This window comes from Neopsephotus bourkii, unplaced genomic scaffold (genome assembly GCF_033783945.1).
Source record: "Neopsephotus bourkii isolate Nb327-2 ecotype Australia unplaced genomic scaffold, CSIRO-AGI_Nbou_v1 NB_867, whole genome shotgun sequence".
Classification (NCBI taxonomy): domain Eukaryota; kingdom Metazoa; phylum Chordata; class Aves; order Psittaciformes; family Psittacidae; genus Neopsephotus; species Neopsephotus bourkii.
Genome location: NW_026901363.1, coordinates 3,505,356 through 3,526,111, shown reverse-complemented (window position 1 = coordinate 3,526,111; position 20,756 = coordinate 3,505,356). Strand labels below are relative to the sequence as shown.

The 20,756-nt window shown below is 39.4% G+C and overlaps 1 protein-coding gene across 8 annotated transcripts in view; it reads right to left on the bottom strand.

The window, feature by feature from the left end:
- Positions 1-20,756, bottom strand: part of AFF2 (ALF transcription elongation factor 2) — a 368,508-nt gene that overhangs the window by 16,759 nt on the left and 330,993 nt on the right. For 6 of the 8 annotated variants that reach the window (XM_061356781.1, XM_061356774.1, XM_061356777.1 and 3 more), the window contains 8 exons: positions 19,473-20,492; positions 17,272-17,396; positions 11,048-11,282; positions 9,017-9,156; positions 8,409-8,472; positions 4,168-4,304; positions 779-850; positions 326-419 (listed from right to left, as the gene is read on the bottom strand). In XM_061356781.1, coding sequence (XP_061212765.1) covers positions 326-419; positions 779-850; positions 4,168-4,304; positions 8,409-8,472; positions 9,017-9,156; positions 11,048-11,282; positions 17,272-17,396; positions 19,473-20,492 — 1,887 coding nt within the window. Of the gene's footprint in view, positions 1-325; positions 420-778; positions 851-4,167; positions 4,305-8,408; positions 8,473-9,016; positions 9,157-11,047; positions 11,283-17,271; positions 17,397-19,472; positions 20,493-20,756 lie in introns of those variants that run through there. The other 2 variants (XM_061356775.1, XR_009725983.1) reach the window with 2 other exon arrangements.

Below are 20,756 nucleotides of genomic sequence, written 5' to 3'. Positions count from 1 at the left end.
CACTGGGGGTCATCTCATAATCACTCGCACATTGAAATCTTGGAAGAATCAGTTTCCTTTACAGAAACTTGCATAAACATTACATGGTGTTGAGAATAATGTTATTTTAGTAGAATTACTGAGTATGGTCCTTTGAATCAAGTGACTAATCCAAAAATCCCCCAAATCACTTCTGTCCCCACTGCCTGGCAGCCATCCTGCCTGCATTTCCCAGGGGAGGGGTTAAATGTGTAACTTTTAAGTAATGCACTTAATACTTGTGAAAGCTCTCCGTACTGGTATGAATTTCATTTCACATCAATAAATTAAGCAGCATAAAGATTACCTTAAAATATTCCATCAGAGATCTGGAGTACTTCATAGCATGGTCCTTCTTTAATTTAAACATTCTCAAGTAGAGAAGTGATAAGCATCGGTAGCTGTGGTAATTACGAGAGGATTATGTTAATTCCATTGCTTAAGGAAACCTATAAACTGTAAAAAAAAAATAAATGCTGACCGATATTTTGCAGTTTCTGTTCTAAGGTTAGATTTTGAAACATAAGCAAATGGAGAAAGAAAAAAAAGTGGTCAAAAGCATTAAAATCCCCTCTTGATAAGAGTATAAATTAGAAGAATAAATGTTTAGTCAGCTGCTGAAGAAATCCATTAGTTATCCTTTAATAGTTTAATGGAAAACAAGAATAATGATCTTCTGTAAGCTGCTTAAGTAATTCAGTACTTTTAAAGTCCTCCTTAAGATTTTAGCTGCTTCTCTCATTATCGCAATGGGACTTACCATAAAACTGCTAATTTCTTGTCCCCTTCTGTGGCAGAAGAGCCTGTGAAATTCTTGAGTCTCATTGCATACCTTGTCAGAAAGATATGGAGAGAGGAAATTGAGAGTTAAGGTGCTTCCAAGAATACTAGTGACACTCTGAAAAATACCAGCCACACATAGATACTCTTCCCCAACTGCAACAGTTAAAGGCCACATCATTCTGTAATGATGAGATCAATGTAGAATTCAAAAGAAAGCACCACTTAAAATCTGGAGGGCTAAAGTAAATCACCAACTCATTTTCTGGGCAAACGAGGTGAACTGTCTTTGGGCATATTAATGATATTATATCCAGCCATCTAGGCTGGGTCCTGTAAACATTTGTGTTAAGTGTTGGCCAGAAGCATATGATCCTAGCCCTATATGTACTGGAGAGTAATCTATAATAAGGTTTTACATAATATACTTTGGGCTTGAATAATACCTTCAAAATCCTTCTCATAAATGCTTCTTCAAAGCTTTTAATATATTTTATATATAAAATGGTTTTAAATACAGGAAAGGTCCTGTTCACAGTTTTTTAAAGTATTGGGTCAATTAATTTATGAGTCTTGTGTACTTGGTCTTCCCTCTCTATTTAATCGCTGCTGTCCAGCATTTGGATCATCAAAGACTGAGTATTTCTACCTCTTCTCTCTCTCTTTTTTTCCCCCTTTAACTGAGCACACTCCACTCTATGCATTTAGTCTCTTGAAAATCAATTCATCGCATAAAATCATTGTTCTGAGCCCTAATGCAATTTCACAGGTACTTGTGTTAGAATCAGTAATAGGGTTCACTGTTGCGTAAGAAAGTTTTAAGGTATCTAAGGCAGTCTTGATGAGTTCTCATTTAGAAGGAGGTAATGGAGTGCAGGCAGGCAGTGCTGCTCTCACTCTGCCTTCCTCCCACCACCCCCATCATCAGCCCCCATCCTGCAGCTGTAGCACAGCACCTCATGTGCTTCCTTCATGTCCTATCTCATCTGCTCTTTGATATTGTTGCTCCAGTCATTGAATAAATCTGATCAAACACAAATAAATATGTTTCTGGGATTTCCAGTGTTACATTAGGGCTTTTAGCGTTACCATTAACTTTGAAACACCTTTGAAAGTCAGATCTTAGATATTCCCAATCTCTTTGATGCTTGCTTTCACAAATAGGTGTCTGATGCAGATAACACAGGGCAGATACAGCTAATGCAAAAGGAGCATTTGGTGCCTCTGATTAAAATGTGAGAGTAAAAGTGAGAAGACTCCTATTTCTTATCTCACAGTAAAAAAATCTACATCAACATTAGACGCCACATTGAGAAAGTGCGTGTGCACAACTGCATTCTTGGTTTCTACATTCAGCACCTACTGCAGCCCATTGCTGCAGTGAATTTGTCCATAGAGTGTACTTGAACCTGTATCAGCCTGCTGCTCACCTGCACAATCATGTTTTACCACTGACAGCAATTAAATGGGCAAATCTCACTGGCTACCCACAAGATGCTGCATACAAGAGTTGGTAAATTGAACTCTGCCTTTGATGGTAGGTAGTGGAATTAATCTCACCTCACTTTAGCTATTTAGAAATTGGAGATCTACTATAACAAAGTCCTCCACATTCTTCTAGAGCCAAAAGCAGTTCAAAAAGCAATCCAAATGCAGTTCAGGTGCTGCTTCTGTGCCAAGGTCTATCTGTCACAGAGCCTGCAGCAGGACTGTGCTGATACAGGAGCTGGTAGGAGGATCAAGGCAGCAGGGGTGCGTAGTCTGAGGAATACCAGTTGCTCCAAGATGCAGCCATACATGCAGCTGACTCCATCCAGCACCAGTGGTGGAGGAGAGCTGCAGGTATCACCCACTTGTGAGCTACTCCTAGGGCTGCCATTCTTCCAGTTAAGTGATGCATGTGGTGTGGCTTGTTAAATGAATGAAGATTTTTGGTCCATCCACATTTGAACAGACAGAATGCTGGCTGAGGAACAACATTTTCCACTGTGCTATGTGTTTTTCTTAACAAAGATACATGTGGGCTCCTATGAAGAAACTCCTACTTCTTTAAAGAATATTTCTTTAAACACAATTTATCCCGCCATACAACTGTAGTTATGTAGTTCAGGACTCAAAGTACTATGCTGTCAGAGTGCAGGCAGAGGTAGACTGCTCCTTTTCTTAAGCCCTCTGCTCTTGAGAGTTTAACTTGGGTCCTGAGTGTTGAGTGAACATAACTTTTTTTGTTAAGTAATCTCTTCAGAGTTTCTTTCTTTCTTTATGAAGTGTACGATGTAAAAACATGTTTTTAAATATTTAACAAGCACATTATTTACCTGAGAGTAAGAGCTTCTTAAGATCTGATACATTTTATTATGTAAATACCTGCTTACTCAGAATGTAAAACATGCATTATTTCTGGCAGTCCCCATTAGCTAATCTGGCATCTTAAAACCCTACATGTTAAAAAAACACCTTTGTCATATTAAAAATCAAACATTTAGGGCCTGATTTGCCCCCTTTTCTTTCTTTTGTGAAAACTACCAGTAATTACACTGACATTAATGGTGGTATTCCCAGCACACACTGGAGAAAGCAAAGGTGCATCACAGTGAAGAGGAAAAATCCTGTTGGTCTACTTACAGGTAAATTTAATCCTGCTTGATTTCACTTTGGTAATTTGTGCAAGTAAAGCAAACAAGCCCTTAGTTACTCAGGAGACCATTATTTCTACCGAGCCAAGACTTTGAAACAGCTACATGGAATAGGAGCAGATCTTAAAATAATAATTCAGACATCTTATTAGTAAATTAAGGCCCTCTTACCCATATTCTAAGCCTACAAAACTGTATTTAAACTAATTCAGCTGGTTCACATTCCTTTAACATTAAAAAATATACTTCCTTAATACAACACATGCAGGAAGCTTCTTCTCTATGATCTTATGTGCCAAATTTCAGCTTTTTTCTTTTAACAGCCAAGTTATAAACCTCTAAAACCAGGGTTTGTAATAGAAATCCTGATAGACTCACTTTAATGTTTGGAATTATAAAACTACACCTTTTAAAAAGACAAGTGTCATTGCCAAACAGTGAAATTACTATACTTTACTTCCACCCACTACATTTCAATTTTAATTTTATGAATATTGCAAATTATAACACTCACATTATAACCTCTAAAGGGGATAATTTATAAAAGCAGTGTCCATCAATTATAAATTTTCCATGACATTAATAAAATGGCAAGAACTAATTATGATGACTTCTGAGATGAAGATGCCTTGGACAAATCATTAATACGTCGAAATGGTATTTTTTAAAACATAGCAGGTTCTAATTATGACTGAAATGAGATGATGAAAATGATCACAGAAAGGACATTAACCTGATGAGTTCCACAGTCTCTGAGTACATGGTGTATGGAGATTTAGCTTCTAATGGATCTCGCTCCATAGCATTCCCGCACTCGATGAAGGAGAGGGCAGCATCAGCATAATTCACTGCTTTGCCAAACTTCTCCAGCTGAAATGGGAATGACACCATTAAGAAAATCCTTCAGCTTTAATTTCCAGGTAGACACATCATTATACAAAGCAACACTAGCATTAGGATGAAAGCAAAGCGATGCTGGTAGTTAAGAATGAATTCATACAGTAATTAAGGAAAGGACTGTGTTTTTACCAGATCTTTTCAGGTAGTATATGGCCCAAAGCTCCACAGAGGAAAGTCAGTGTATGTCCATTGACATGCACGGATTTATACAGTCAATAAGGGATACTAAGCATGTCTGAACAAATTTATATTCCCCCTCAACATATGAACTAAGTTTGAATGTCAAGTTACAACCCCATGTCACTTGTCAGACATTGCATTCTGTTAACTGCTGACCAAAAGAAATAATCTCATCACTTATGTGATGATTGAAAGAGCAGAAACAAAAAAAAGGGAGAAAATATAGCACCGCTAAATATTTTATTTTACTAGGATTTTATCGCAAAAGGTTTTAGCCCTCATAATGGTTGTGATTAAACTGACTTAGACATACTGATTTCTTTTTTATGTGTAATGAATATTATATATGACATTTTTATAGTAAGTATTTTATAACAGTATTTAACATTTTCAATTTTTTGATAGCTGGATGTAAGAATCCTACTAATGTGGCATTTGATATAAGAGATCTAATATATTTTAAATAATTTTTAAATTTCTTTGTATGTCTCTATCAAAATATTTTTGATGCATCTGCGTATGCTTTTCATTCACAAAATGGAAGCCTATCCTAGCAATATATTAAGCAGAACATTTAGTATTGGTTCAAGATAACAGAATTTGTGCCTTTGCGGCTACTTCTAAGCAATCTTTGCAACTAGCTCCCTCTGCATACCTTCAATTTCAAGTTCTGCTCTTGTGCACTGATTATATATAAAGTCTTTGTATAACTGATAGGTATTACTTGAATGACCACAAAAGGGGAATTATTTCTAAGTATTTTCTCCCTATTCTAATGGCCACTTCTCAGCATATTCTTTGAATTCCTTGCTTCAAGTCATAGAATTATAGAATAGTTAGGGTTGGAAAGGACCTTAAGATCATCAAGTAAGTCTTCCAAAGATTACTTTTTGTGGTATTTAAAAGAAGGAATGTGGCTGCAAGCGTATCTCATACAGACACACAGTTTGAGCCAGAAATGGGATCTGATCCTGCCCTTTGCTCCATGCTGACTCCAGCAGAGTAGGTGGAATTCCTTCAGCTCATCACAGCTCAGCTGAGAACAGAGTGAGGTCTCCAAGATCTCTTCCATATGTTACAGTCAGTTGCCACTGCAGCAGCCCATCCACATTAGCTGACTCCTTACTGCCATCCAGACAAAGGTAAGTTTTCCTGGGGTCACTCCCATAAGACACAAAATCCTAGAATCAGCTAGGTTGGAAAAGACCTTTAAGATCATCAAGTCCAACCATTACCCCAGGACTGCCAAGCCCACCACTAAACCATGTCATTAAGGTCCTCATCTACATGTTTTTTGTACAATTCCATGGCCCTGGGCAGCCTGTTCCAATGGCTGAGGAGCCTCTCTGTGAAGAAATTGTTCCTAGTATCCAACCTAAACCTTCCCGGCACAGCTTGAGGCCATTTCTTCTTGTTCTGTCACTTGTTCCTTCAGAGAAGAGACTGACCCCACCTTACTACAATCTCCTTTCAGGCAGTCGTAGAGAGCAATAAGGTCCCCCACTGAGCCTTCTCCTCTCTCCTCCAGGTACCTCAACTGTTCTTCATCACACTTGTGATCCAGATCCTTCACCAGCTTCATTGCCCTTCTCTGGCTCCACCCCAGGACCTCAATGTCTCTCTTGTACTGAGGGGCCCAGAACTGAACACAGGATTTGAGGTGCAGCCTCACCAGTGCCCAATACAGGGGGATGATCACTGCCCTGCTCCTGCTGGCTATGCTCTTGCTGATACAGGCCAGGATGCCTGGGCACAAGCTGGCCCATGCTCAGCTCTGTCAATCAGCACCCCTGGTCCTTTTCTGCGGAGCAGCCACTCTTCCCCAAGCCTGCCCTTCACCAGAAATCTATTTTTCATACAAGCTCAGAAAGAGCACTGCCACAAATCCCATTAACATTTGCTGACACATTTTGAGGTCACATGCATTATCTTTCTAGCCACTGCAACATATCTTTCAAAGCCATGTGTGCTTTGTCATGTCAGCACCAAGTAACCAGAAGCAATTGTTTCCATAGGACAACTAACACTACGGGATTCCACAGCAAATGTGTTACATGGAGATAATTTGTGTGCAGCTGTATTGGGCTGGGTTAAAAAAAAGAAGTCAAGACCTAACTAGTGGAAAGAAAAAGCAGATACTTTGTTCATGGGTATTTCTATCTGCCAACAAGTTGTATTGTACCGTATGGTCCCACATTCCTGTAACAGCACTCGGGGTGTCAAACTGCATGTGACAGGCAAGGCCTGCCTGCAGGCAGCAGCATCATGTGCTGTGCCTGCTCCTCTTAGTTCTGCTTGAGAAACTCCCCTGCTTCTGCAAGGTATAGTCAAAGGTAAGAGGATGGGAGACAGGTCAACACTTTCTTAGTGAATCAGGCTGCGGAGGGAAGTGGATTGACATAGCATATTGAGATCATCAGGAGCCTGAGCCTGTAAATATTTGCTAGCGTGCAGCAGGCATCCCTGTGCCAGAACCATGTGTATTTTCTTTAAAGGTCAATCAGCTCTGGGAGGTGCTGTCAGTCTGCTTCTGCCAGCCCTTCCTGCGTGCAGATGTCAGGGCTCTGGCTGAACATGGTCTGCTAAACTGGGCTGCAGGCATCAGCGCAGGCCACCTCCTGTAACCGGACATGTCGGGAGGGATGACTGCTCACTTACTGACAGCCATGGCAGGCTGCCAAAAACCTGAACCCACCTCCCACTGCAAACACACTTGGTAACATCGTGCCCCAAGTCAAAAGGCAGCCTGGAGAGTGGAAGCAGGCAGCCTGACGGATCAACTCTTTCAGCTCACTGACAACAGAGGGAAAGCCATTTTATTTTAATTTCTTTTTGTTTGGTGTTCAGAAACATAGCACGATTGTTTGGTTTGGTTTTTTTGATAAAGACTTCTTTCCAAGAACAAAATCTCTGCTGTGGAATAATGAAATATACATGCAACACTCCACCTCCCCCAAATAATAAAGTGAGAGGTAAATAATTACCCAGTTCTTTTTCAGTTCTGATTTTGAGGGGCAAAGTGAATGGCTACACCCCATTTTGGACATTTTACTTTAAATAAAGAGAGGAGTCAAGTTCCACTAAGCCTGCCTAATTGAGCTGCTGTTCTGTACTCTATGTAGCCTACAGGAGCAAAGTCCTTACTTACAAAGCAAATGGCTATTAAAGGCACTTCAGTGCTAGTGATAGCTTGGACTGAACAAGCCACGATAGTCTGCCAGATTAAGTAGTTTTATCAAAATCAAAACACTTTGCAAAATTAGGTCAATCTTACTGGAATTTCATTTGGGGTAAAATGAGATAAAAAGCTTTCCCAGCACTGAACTACCTCATTGCAAAACTTTTTGGGAAGTAGTGTGCTCAGTCTTTATTTACCAGCCTAAAAGCCTGCAATAAAAATGAATGTACTATTTAAAAATCAATTGTTGCAAATTTTAAACAATTAGATTGGAAATATCAAACAGTTTTACCACAAGATAATGGGGTGGAGGGTGATTGGCTTTTATTAACTTTCTGTAATAGAATATTTCAGCACTTTTGGTTTAACCACAAAGTAAATAAGAAACCAAATTTCAAATACACATCATCTTTCATGAAATTATCTTACATCCTTAATAAACAGCATGACTGTTGCACCTCAGAAGAGATACCAACTATAGTAGGAGCTTCCTTTGGGGGGGGGGGGGGGGGGGAAGAATTGTTAAAGGCTAGGAATGGTGCTCAGGGTTTGACTTGCTCCGGACACTGTATTTATGGAGTACAATCTGAAGCATCCTTTATCCAATAGCAGGGTTCCTCTTGGTTTCTGAGACTTTAGATGACATTCAGAATGGACATTTTTGTAACACCCAGTTCCATAGTGGAAAGAGACAAAAATCCCCGGTGGTAACCTACCAATGCGTCTGCTTTATGCTTTAGCTTCTTAGCCTCCTGCATGTAATAATCCGCATTGTGAAGCCTAAACAGACAAAATCAATTATTTCAAGTCTTTGTTTTCATACAGCTGGACAAATGTTGTTTGAGAAAATTGCTGACTGCTTCCAAGAGCAATTTCAACATACACACCCACTTAGCTCTACATCTTAACCTGGTATTAATCTAAAGCTACTGTATGCAAAGATATGGGCAACCAGAATGTAAAATAACTAGCTGAAGAAACTGCCCACTCAAAGGACCCATTAATGTTTGCTGAACAGAGGAAAAGGAAGAATATTTTAAATTAATTAAGTATAAAAAGTTTCCATTACAGGAGCTAAAATAAAAAAAGAAAAAAAAAATCACCGTGAATCAACATTCATGATCTAAAAACATTTATCAACTGAGTCTTCATTAATCAGTGACAATAGTCCATTTATAAAGATTAAAACTTTGTGCAGCACTATCCACACAGGTGCCCAATGCTAGTGTTATGATCAAAGATAATCTCTTTCACCGGGACCTCTGCTTGCACGAAAATCCCAGCTACATAACATACAGCTAGCACAGAGGCCAATAATACTTACACATCATCAAATGTTATTTTGGGTCTTCTGGACTCAGAATTCCCATTGGAAAGTGTTGGCATTGCAGACCAGATGTCTGTTTCTAGATGGCCAGTATCAAGAAGAGGGTTGGCTGTTGGTGTATTGTGAGATTCTTCCTCCTAGATCAAAAAGGACTGTTACTAACTCTTGATAGTTCAAGCAAACAGCTTCAAACAATGGAAGTGCTCATATCCACTCTTCAGAAAAAAAACAACAAACAAAAGACTAAGGCACAAATTATCACTTGTTTATACCCAACTACATCCAGGTTACCTCACAAAGCCACCCTTCTATCCTTTATAACATAAGCCTATTACATTAATTAGGCAATAGGACTCTACCTCTGACCTGAACTCATTAACTTACATTCCTAGCTGAAGTCAGTGCAGATGCCACAGTGTGACTGACAAGAAACACTGCTGAAAGCAATGGTAGGGAAATCTAATGCAGAAGGGCTGGATGTAAACTCGACTTCATTCAAGGAGTATCACACTAATGTAACTATTTTTCTATATTATTATTAGCTAACCGTAAGGTGCCTGAAAAGTCTGCTCAGATTTCAGCAAGAAGTGGTTCCCTCACCCTTGCTGCACAGAACAGGCAGAAGAACGGAAAGCAGAAGTCAGGAGTTGTGACTTTGCACTGATTAAAACCAGAAGCATAACTGAAACTTTTTAATCAGGCAACTGCAACTTGCAAGCTAGGTCCACAGCCAGATAAACTAAATTACAGACAAAGAAGTCTAACATGTTTTAGAACACAAATATGCCATATATCAGGTTAATAGATAAACCAAGGATAAATCTGACTAAAGATGCTGGGAGCAAGAGGAAGTGGCCCTGCTGTTTACACAGCATTGTTTATTTGCTGACATATGCAGTTCATTTCGGCATTGATTCCAGTTGAAGGCGTGTGTATTAGTCTCGCAGCTTGAAGTGACACAATGACATCAGAAAGCAACAGGGATGAATGAACAAGGTGAAGTGATTTGTCACCTACAATCCAATGCAAGTTGTGAGTTTTACTATTACAGTGCAGGATAACAACCTCTCATGAAGCATCGAACTGTGAAAAACGGGGCTATGCGTGTCCTTTTATGTGGCAGAATCTTCTTGTCTTTTAAATTTGACAAGATACAGTTTGATACTAAATGATATGTTTGAAACTCAAGAGGGTTTATTTAAAATGGGCCCAAACCCTTAAGTTTGCCCATTTAACCTAAAAGGGGATAACAAACAGATGTGAAACCTAACTTTTTTTTTTTTAGTGAATTTGCTATGCAGTTTCTAGGCTTGGCTCTTTTTCATGTATTTTCAGTAAAAAACCTCATCTGAATCTGGTGAAAAGCAAGCAAACAAGAATTGCCTATATTAAAAACTTTGAACAGGAGATGGCCTTAACAGAATGATGGTTTTTTTTTTTGGTGTAAAAGCCAACTATTTACATGGCATCTGAAAGCTTATACACATAATTCATGGAGTTTAGATGTAAATAAACCTAACTGCTGGAAGCCAGAAGCCTGCAAACCTGAGACAAGGTATTTCCATGTTGAGTGTGCTATGGACAGGTAGTTTTTTGTTAGATTTTTGTTTAGTTTAGTCCACAATATTCAGTATAATTATAGTACTCCATTCTAGGTGAGAATTTGGAGAAATTATTTAAGTGATGGATACCAAAATTCTTGAAGCTTTATTTTTGAAGTGTATTTTTGAAGTGTGTGCTGTAGCTATAGATCTAAGGAACTAATTGCAGCTATCTGGTGGCTGCAAAGCTCTCCTCTGAGGCTCTGGGACCGACAGACAATGCCAGGTAAATACCTGATGCTGACCTAAAAATGGAACTTACAAGAGTTGCTTATGACCAGCTCTGCAAAGACCCACTTGTCGTTGATCTTGAGAGGGGCTACAGAAGCACTTAAAAATAGATACTGAGGGGGGGAAAAAATCAAAAAGAACAAAGCTAAGTTAATTTTATCTTGTTCACTTCCAGCAACTGAGGTCAGTTACTTACACAGATTCCTTTGGGGTTAGAAGAAGATTTATTTTCATTCTTTCTGTGTTTAGAAACAGAGGAGGAAGAGCTGCTGGTCTGAGAGGTGTTTGTGATGTTGGTCTCTTGGCTGAAGGAGCTGTTGTCACTGCTGTGTCGCCGGTGCACAGACTCGTCCAAGAGTGGGGATAATGGAGGAGGGAACAGCTTCTCTTCTCTTTTCTTTGCCACCTTTTTCACTGAGTTACCGCTGCCCCTGGGACACAGATAAGAACCAGTTGCATTTCAAGAACCTTGGTTAATCCTCCATAGCACCAGGATTATATTTACTGAGAAGCCAGCTCTACCTTCAAATATGTCTTGCAGTCCCCATGTCCTAGGAACTAAGTCAAAAGGAAATAGGCAGGGAAAACAGAAGAGCTACCTCTGCCTTTTCAATGGCTGCAGAAACCTCTTGCTTTGGAGGACAACTTCCACTGCATTAGTATAAATTGTACCCAATTTAAATGCTAATTTGAGTCAGTCTTCATTTAAGAGGTCACAGAGGTTCTGACTCAGCAAAGTGCTGGAAAGTTTTATGCATGGGGTTAGCTCCTTTGACATCAAGTATGACTATTTATGTGTTTAACATTATGCATCTTCTTAAGAGATGGATTAGGGCCCACCTAAGCAACCTCTGCAAAAAGCATGACAGCAGATGGCATGTGAACCAAAAAAAAAATAATTTATGACAACTACAAAATGATAAACATAATAATAAGAAGATAATAATTATTTGACCTCTAGAATAAAACCAATGTTCAACACTATATTAAAATGGTACACTTGTAGCTGGCAAAAGCCCTTGAGCAAATATTGGTTGATGAATTGAACGTGATTCAGAAAATGAATGTGGTTTTGACATGAAAGCTCAAGTAATATGATAATCTATTGTCTGTTTTATGTACAGAAATTGTTAGCTGGCTAGAAGTAGCAGCTGTAATACACAGTAAACCCAGAAAAACCTCACAGACCTTTCTCCCCTCAAATCCCTCAAAAAGGGTAAAACCAGAACCCAACATCCTGCTGTTTAACATGTTAATATACTCATAGATTTTTATTTTAGGTACTGTCCCAGCTCAGTCAATACGGATAACCTGAATTTTAATCTTTTGTTAGACTTCTGTTAGACATCTAATATTGTGCTACACGGTCATTTACTTTTCATGATTACTGACCAAAATTTCAATAACAAATTAAGTCACAAAGAATTTGTTTCCTTCCCAGTCACTTTCAGTCAGTGTCAGGAATTACACATCTACTTTACCTTAAAGTAACAAGGGAAAGAGGGGAAGGCAAGCCAAGCTTCCTTGCTCCTCATTCTGGAGCTCTCTTATTCCAGCCTGGCTTCTTCTGCAGTTTTCCCAACAATATCAGGATCCACACCTACTTTGGTCATTCCCATTTGGTCATTTGGTGAATATAAAAATATGATACAAAATTTGGTCATAGAAGACTATTTTAGTTTATCTGTAAAATCAAACAAGCTCCCCATGTTTCAGGTTTTATCTCTCTTCTAATCAAAACCATCTGGAGTGCAGCAAAGTTAAAAGTATCTGATTTGAAATTCTGATATTAAAGATCTTCAGACTAAAGGAATCAAATAAACACAGAAATTCATGTTGCCTTACAGTAGGACTGGTATGGATCCTGTCCTGCTCAGAAAACACATGGTCCTGATCAAAGGAAAGCAATCAGATTGGAAGACACTGGCAGTTCTTTGAGGAGCCTGCTTTTATGTGCATGTGGACCTGCAACAGCCTCCAAAAAGTTCTTACTTGCAGCCCCATCTGTTAGCTTTCTGACCCCCAAAGGGCATTTTGGAACTCAGACATTTACCACAGCTATAGCGCAATAACACTGAACTTCTTCCAGAGGAAAGTTTTCTAAAGGAGTGCATGCCCAAGAAAGCATGCGCATTACCAGATTGTGCAGAGGCAAAGCAAACACAGTTAATGAAATCCCAGGAGCAGAATCCAAACCCGCTGTCTCCCAAATGAGTGTTCTACACAGGGAATCCTGAATATGCACATACAAGTGGGAGCAGATAGCAAAGCAGTTCTCTGTGTTGCTGCGCATGGAGGTGTGGAAGTCTCCTTTCCCCCCGGTACAGCTTTGCAAAGCGAAAAGCAATCACATCTGTCAGATCTCAAAAGCATATGAAGAAAAACTTGTGCTATTGGCCAAGACCCCTTCAGGATCTGACTCTGCACCACTAGTGAGATTCTTCAGCACACCCATGGATATTTTCAGGGTTAATGCAGGACTCTTGCTTGCACACAGTCTACAACTGCACAGGGAAATTTAAGGCATAAGTAAAGTAATTGAAGCAACATTGCTCAGCTGTACACAGAGGTGGAGGCATCACGAGAGTAGTATCAGAAAAACTTAAGGTGGCTGTAGGTGCAATGACTTAAAACCTCACCAGTTATCTCCTTCTCTGGGCTTAAATATAAGAGGGGAAACCAACATACAGGTGCAGCTCCTCAGCTCTGGCACACACGTCATTCTGTGGGTGGGAAGACTTAACCACAAAAGAAAATGAACTTGAGGATTTTGATTTCTATAGAACTCAAAACCCCAATACTTTATGGTTATAATTCTACTTATTTTGTTTTTTTCTTTTCTATTCTTTTTTTCCGTGTTGCCCATTTAACCCTATGAGTTTTTGAAGGAAGTAAGCCAGTAATTTATTTAGCAATGTTACCTCCCTAAGATTTACACCAAAGCATTTATGTTAACAATAACCTTTATGAAATAGGTTGTTACCAGCAGTAAACCAGATTGTCACTTTGCTTTGGGCTGTTAATGCCCTAAGAAACTGGTCTTTGATTGCAGTAATCTCTAATTTTGAATGAATTTATTGCAATAATTACCGAGACTCAATGGTTTAATTTGCTGACATGATTGTTAGTTAAACTATACGTACAATCTAGGGAGAAACACAATAAAATTTTAAGGAAAAATAGAAGCAGAACTGATGGTCTTGTGGCTGCAGGGTTTAGTTTTTGTGACTGAAAAGGCCAATTATCAAAACCCAAGAAGGATCCCCATTTGCTTCTTTTTTTCCAACCAGGTTTCTTCTGGGGCAGAAAACAAGCAGGTAACAAGAGGTCACTGCGTGAAGGAGAGAGAAAATTTCCATTTCCTCTCACATTTCAAGCTGCCTTTCTTTGTCATTTCTTTACGCACTCCTTGTGGTATTCAGTGGTATCTCTGCCTTATTAGTGACACAAAACCATTGTCTATACCAATCACTTGGTTTTTCTTTGCCTCACCTCTCCCTGTCCACAATGAAATGCTGCATATAGACAGCTGTGACTACTCTAAAGATCGGCTAATATATGCTGCCAAGTATAGGTGCATCTTTAACTACAGGTCAAACAAAAAGGAACAGGACGTCTTGAAAACCAGGCTGAAATGCTTGCCTCAGACAGATTTCCAGTGTGCCTGCTAGACAGCAAACATGTTTCACTGGTACGAGTCCAGTTTGAAATTTAGACATCCTGCACCAGTAAATAACTCTCCTGCATTGTTACAAACTGCTAAACAGTGGCTAACAGTGCTCTGGACTAGGTCTACCAATCAGGTATTCAAATATAAAGGGTATTCAGCAGCACATAAAATTAATGCCTAAATTAAAATTGCTCTGGCAAGCAGATAAATACATAAATAATCCTCTGCTGCAAAGTGAGCAGCTGACCTGACCAAAATCCAGCTTCACAGCAGTGTTTCAGCTTAAACTACTTGAATAAAACACAGTATCGTTTATTCCTTCACTTGCAATGAAATATCAGAAACAAGGAAAATACAGTAACATTTGTTTGAATAATTTTAAGTGTCATGTCACATTTAAGAAAAGGCATCAGCCCCAGAGTGTGTAAGGGAAGGAACAGAGAGATAACCACTTGCTTATGAAATGACAACATAATACAAACCAGCTCTTAGCTTGTGTGAACAGCTTTTAACTTCATATTTGACCATTTGAAACTTCTAGACTCAAATTGTATATGTAGTCATAGAAACTTGTGGAAATTAGGCATATAACTGTCCATATTAGATATGTAACCCTTTAAAATTAATTGTGCATCTTTGCCTGCTTTATGAGCACATATATTTAGGGAAAGATTATGAGGAAATGTATTCAAATGTCTAAACCATGGACAGCAAGCTAGTGATAGCTGCAGAGGCATGGTGAAAGGGGGCTGTCTTTCACCGATTCCTGCAGATTCCTGAATGCCTCCAAATTTCAGCCTAGAGGTCATAGTCTTCCTGTCAAAAGACTCTTCTATCTATAAAAACCCCAGTGAGTCTCTGAAGGCTGCCTTGGGGAACTTGGCTTGTTGGCACAGGGATGAAGTTCTAACACGAGAGACTTAAAAGGTCCTCCCAGGTGGGAATATCCACCATGGGACATACCACCTTCTTAATGGATGAACATCACCATCACGCCTGTGGCTGAATCACCCTGATTTCTCAAAGTTCTTACACAGAGATATAGGAGTTCTGAAAGAAATGTAAAACCTTTGGGAATAAAGGAGAAAACGGCAGCCTGTCTTTCAACCTCTTGCCACTGAAGTGTTATTTTCCCCCATGCCCTTGAAGAGTACTTTCAGCTTCCCCTTTCTTCTGCCTCCCCTTAAAACTCTACCTAACCCTCTGCGGAACAGAACCACTCCTGACTATTTAAAAATAATTGGGGTTTCTCCAGAAATTTGTCACCACACAGTTCAGCCAGCTCCCTAATCTTCTGGGAAATATGTTGATCTCTATTCAGCTGCACATTGCTGGGAATTGAAGACCTGAATTATCAAACAATATTGCATTTGTTTCAAGTGAACTCAGAAAACACTAATAACAAATGCAGTGTGATCCAGGGCTCAACCACTGCAGTGAAAAAGAAGTGAGAAAATTTTGTTTAAAAACTTGAGGCAGACAAGATGAAAAGCTGGCATATGGAAATAACTATTGATGGACACAACTGTATTTTAACAGAGAATACCAAGCTCCAAGGAATCAAATTAATGACCTGGAAAACAAGCTGAAATTAAGAAACATCAGGTTGGGGGTGGATCCTTAGGGCTTGCTGGTGGCAAGTGTAGAAGGATTTTTTTTAATGGATTGTGGAGGTATTGGGGATGGATAATCCTTGATTCCCCCTGCAATATATCTCTGCTTATTGTACTTCTAGCAATGACAATCAGGTAACACCCATCATGATGTTTATCAAATGTGCAAACATGTTACAGAACACAGTGTAAGTTTCAACTCATCTGCCTTTTTCAGACTCCAACTGACTCAGTGGTAGAATGAGGGCTTAGCTCAAGGACTTAAGTTAGTCCTTAATATTTATATACTAGGATAAATAAAATGATGCTCAACCTTCCTTATGGGTTTAAAAATTTGTATGCTATTTCATAAACAATCTTTGAAGTTTATCTAAATTTAAATACTACTACACTCAAATTGTTTTCAGAAGTAAATTGAGGGTTTGATCATCTGCTTGTCCCAGCAGAAAGAAATGCCTCGTCTCAAAACTGTAAAAGCACAGAATTGATGACAGAAGGGAATTGAACTCTTTGGTTATTTATAGAATGTTAATCTTGTGATTATACTAATCAGAATCATTATTTATGTGGCACCTGTTTGCTCAAGCATTATAGCCATCTCTCAAAGACATTCTGAAAGGCACAAAGTATTTGATTACGTCTGTAATCAAATACAAAGGACATGTCTGAAACATTAAGGTTGGTCACCCCTGGCATGGCTGTACACACACTTAAAGAATAAGAGCCACTGAAGTGAACAGCAAAGTCACTATTTTGTTCAATAAAACAGAGAACTGTCTCTTATGACAACAATTTAAAACAAATAAATTCCAGGCAATCAAATAAAGCCCACTTTTAGTAGGATCCTCTGGCCATAGGAGTTAAGGATGATGGGGGCAATAAAGAACACTGAAAAGACATAGTATGGGTAAAAGAGCACACCAGGATTGTGGTGGCATTCTGAATGCCTGTGGTCCATCAGAAGGATGAATGAGTATCATCCAAAACCACATGGAACCTCTTCCTGAATGATGGTAATAGCGATGCCAGGTCACTTAAGCTTATGGGCTGTAAACCACACCTGGGTCTACAGCAGAGACATTTGTAGAACATTACCATGAAATCCCACATGAATGTTGCAAAAAAACCCAAACTTACTCTTTAGTGCTGGTTAATCTATGATTTGGTATTGGAGAGATACAAGGTGGGAGTAGGCATGAAGCTGAAGAGTCCTCCAGGCGCTGTTTCTTGCTTTCAACAAAGGTATCCAGGCTTTCTGTCTGCTTTAATGAAAGGGGTAGAATTTGAAAGTTTCAACATGCACAGTTTCACTTGTTATTAAGAAGAGCTCAGGAATCTCAGTGTATTTCCTTTACAGTAGCAGCAGTTAAAATACTGGTCTAAGAGAAGTGAAAGTCACCTGGAATCAGGGCTAAATGTGCTCCAAACTTGAGACATGAAGTTATATAACAAATGACACACCCAGATAATTAGGCAACAAAACGCCTCATGTGCTGTAGTTATCTTCTGTAGTGCACTGGAATGTAATTAATAATTCAGATGGAATGACATGATAGCGCCAAATCTTACTCAAGTAAATAGCTTTTACTCATTGACTTAATAGAAGTTGATGGGAAAACTTTCCTTAGTAAGTATTCCTCACAGGACTAGAAGACTGGAGTATCGAGTTGGGGTAGGCATTAACAGTGACAGCTGGTTTAAAATTTGCTTTGAAAGATTCCCTGATGCATGACTTTTGTGCCTGAACTAGGATGATACAAGCAAAGCTGATTACTGCTCTGTCACTGGAACCTTCATATCAGCCTTTGAGCCCTCTAGTAGATGGCTAAAATAAATCTTTTAATAGCATGATTTAGAAATAGAAATCAGGCTCTCCCTACCCTGTTTTAACTGATGATATACCCTCAAGTCATCCTAATTGGCTTGTTTCCCCTTGGGAACAATCACACAGCAACTGAATAAGCTGTTCCAGAGGGTAACTTATGTTTGCACAGTCCTAGAGTGAGATTCCTAATTTTTTTACTTTCTGATTCAAATTATGAGGTTCCATTTTTCATGACCATGTTATTTTTCCTGGGAGCCTCAGTTTAGTTGCCAATACTAGCCGATTCCATCTCCATCATACTGGCACTCCACTAAGGTACCTAGCAAGAAGGTTTTTTTCATAATTAGTATGCACACTGGTGTACTTATACATACACATAAGCATGGACATTTATGCATCCCTTTTCTATTCTTTCCTCCTTCTTTCTTACATATCTGCCTTTAGTGTACAGCTAGAATATAAACTGAATAAAAACCTGCTGAGTTTACTCATGTAATTATTTCCACTTAATTCAACAGGGAAGGAGCCAGTGCAGTGACTCATGTAGGCAGGGGTGCAGACCCTGTGTCTGCCTGGCATTGTCTGCCTTTGCTTAGTTAACTCTCTTGTACCACTGGACTGCTGAAACTCAGGATTTCAAGAAGTCCACTACAACAAACAGCTGAAGTCACGTTCACAATCATTTATAAAATCTGGGGTATAAAAAGCCCCATGCTATGATGAGTTCTTGCAGACAGACCAGAGCACAACCATTCCAGCTGGAAAAACTGACTACAACAATTCATTTATGATATAAAACTTCAGGGTTTTTTTCCGAATACATGTTTAGTTTGAAGTGCACTGTCATACCCCACAAGATAGGATACCCTTGGGCATAAATAATACAAAACACATGATAAAATATAACACCTTAAGTCAAAATATATTTGCTTTTTCAGGTAGCTGTGTAGAGAAAGCAGCTAGTTAAGCAAATTATATTTCTATGAATCACATTTGTTTATACAACAAAACAATACAGACTAAATTCACCAGGAGCATAAGCAAGCACCACTCCATTGATTTTAATGAAGCTATGCCTATTTAAGCCAGTGGTGAAAATGCCTTAATTCTGAAGACAATAAAATCCCGCCTTCGAAATAGAAGTCACATTTTCTGAGTATGGCTGAACCCATAGTCATATTAACTTGTCATTGGGAATCCTTCTGCAGATTAGAGGACACTAGAAATGAATGGGTAAGTGAGCAAATACAGTGAAAAAGCTTGTAAGACCAATGTCAAAAAAATACATTGTTCATTGATTTTGTCAGCTGGAGTTTGGTTTTTACTGGTTTCTGATGCTAATTTGCAGTAATGCACTTGTAAATGTATGTTCTTTGAAAAAACAATAAAGCCTTAGTGTTATGAGGCCTCCTTACAGCGCTGCTGCAGGTACAGTGAGGAATCAGAGAGTGATTCTGATATCGAGGATGCATACAAATCCAATGTTTTCCTTCAGACAGTGAAAATTAATTACCTTGTGTTTCCTTTTGGATTTTGTGGGTGGTTTTTCAGGTGCTGGGGTAGGGGACTCCCGAGATGGTCGCCTGTGTTTCACATTTGCCTCTCTTGGTTCACTTTTCACAGATGTGGTCTCAAAAGGCTCTTGTCCAGGTATCCTAGAGAGTAAACTAAGGTCTATTTTCACCCACAGAGATTTGAGTTCTTCATATTCTCTCAGAGGGGACAGAAGTTCATTTTGTACGATTGGAATAGGAGAAAAGAGCTGCTCCTCCAGGTCATTGCTGGTCTGGTCAATGGATGTGTTGCTGCCATTGCTAGTTAAACTACTTACGCTGAGGATGTTACTGCCAGAGTCCTTCGCTTTGACACCATTGGCAGAGCCAGGGCAAGCTGGCAATACCTTAGCCTGCAAGCTCTCCTCCTGGTCTGTGTTTGAGTCAGAAGTAGATGAATCTGTTTCAATGAATTCCCGGGATTTGGGGACAATTTTGCTGGGACCTCTGTACTTCTTCTTCTCTGAAGTGAGACCTGTGCTAGTTCGTGGTTCTTTCCTTGGAGCAGTCTTTCCAACTGCTGCTTTAGTTCGAACCTTTGGCTGCTCGGGGGGTTCCTGTGTGTCTTTTTCTTTGGGAGTGTTGCTGGTATTATTTGGTTTGGGCCAGTTATACTCTTCTACACTGGAAGTCCTTTCTACCTTTTTGGGTTGCTTTTTCCCAGTAGTCCTTTGTGAAGCTGGCTCATTATGAGCTGGTGACTTCTGCTTGGAGCTTTTTGCCTCTGGGGTTTTCTGGGCAACCCGTGGTTTGGCTTTCTCTCGGATGGGACTAAGGATTGCCCGGTCTTTGGAATCAGTTGGGGGCAGGCTGCTGTTGAGTTTCCCTTTGTTAGGACCTTCGGCCTGCTGGTTGCTCTGGGTCTGGGAGCTGGTCTCACTGTGAGGCTCATTTTGATTGTTGATGATGGTCTTGTTGTGGGGGTTCACTTTATTTAGCCATTTATCCAGCTGCCATTTGTTTGTTGAGGGGGGTTCAGGCTGCAGATGGAAGAATGACAAGGAACAAATCTCACACAGAAGCAACGCTTTTCCCTTTAAAAGAATGTTTTTAATGTACCCTTTTATTTCAGTCAACTAGTGGTGACTGCTAGTTTTATGGGAGTATTTATGGAGTATTTATGGTTAATTAGGCTTCCTTATCTGGTTTACAACGTGACTCTGGAGAAATTTAATACAACTAAAAAGTTTAGCTGGTCCCTTAAGACATACTTTTGTCATGTTGCCTTCCCTTAGTCCCAGCTG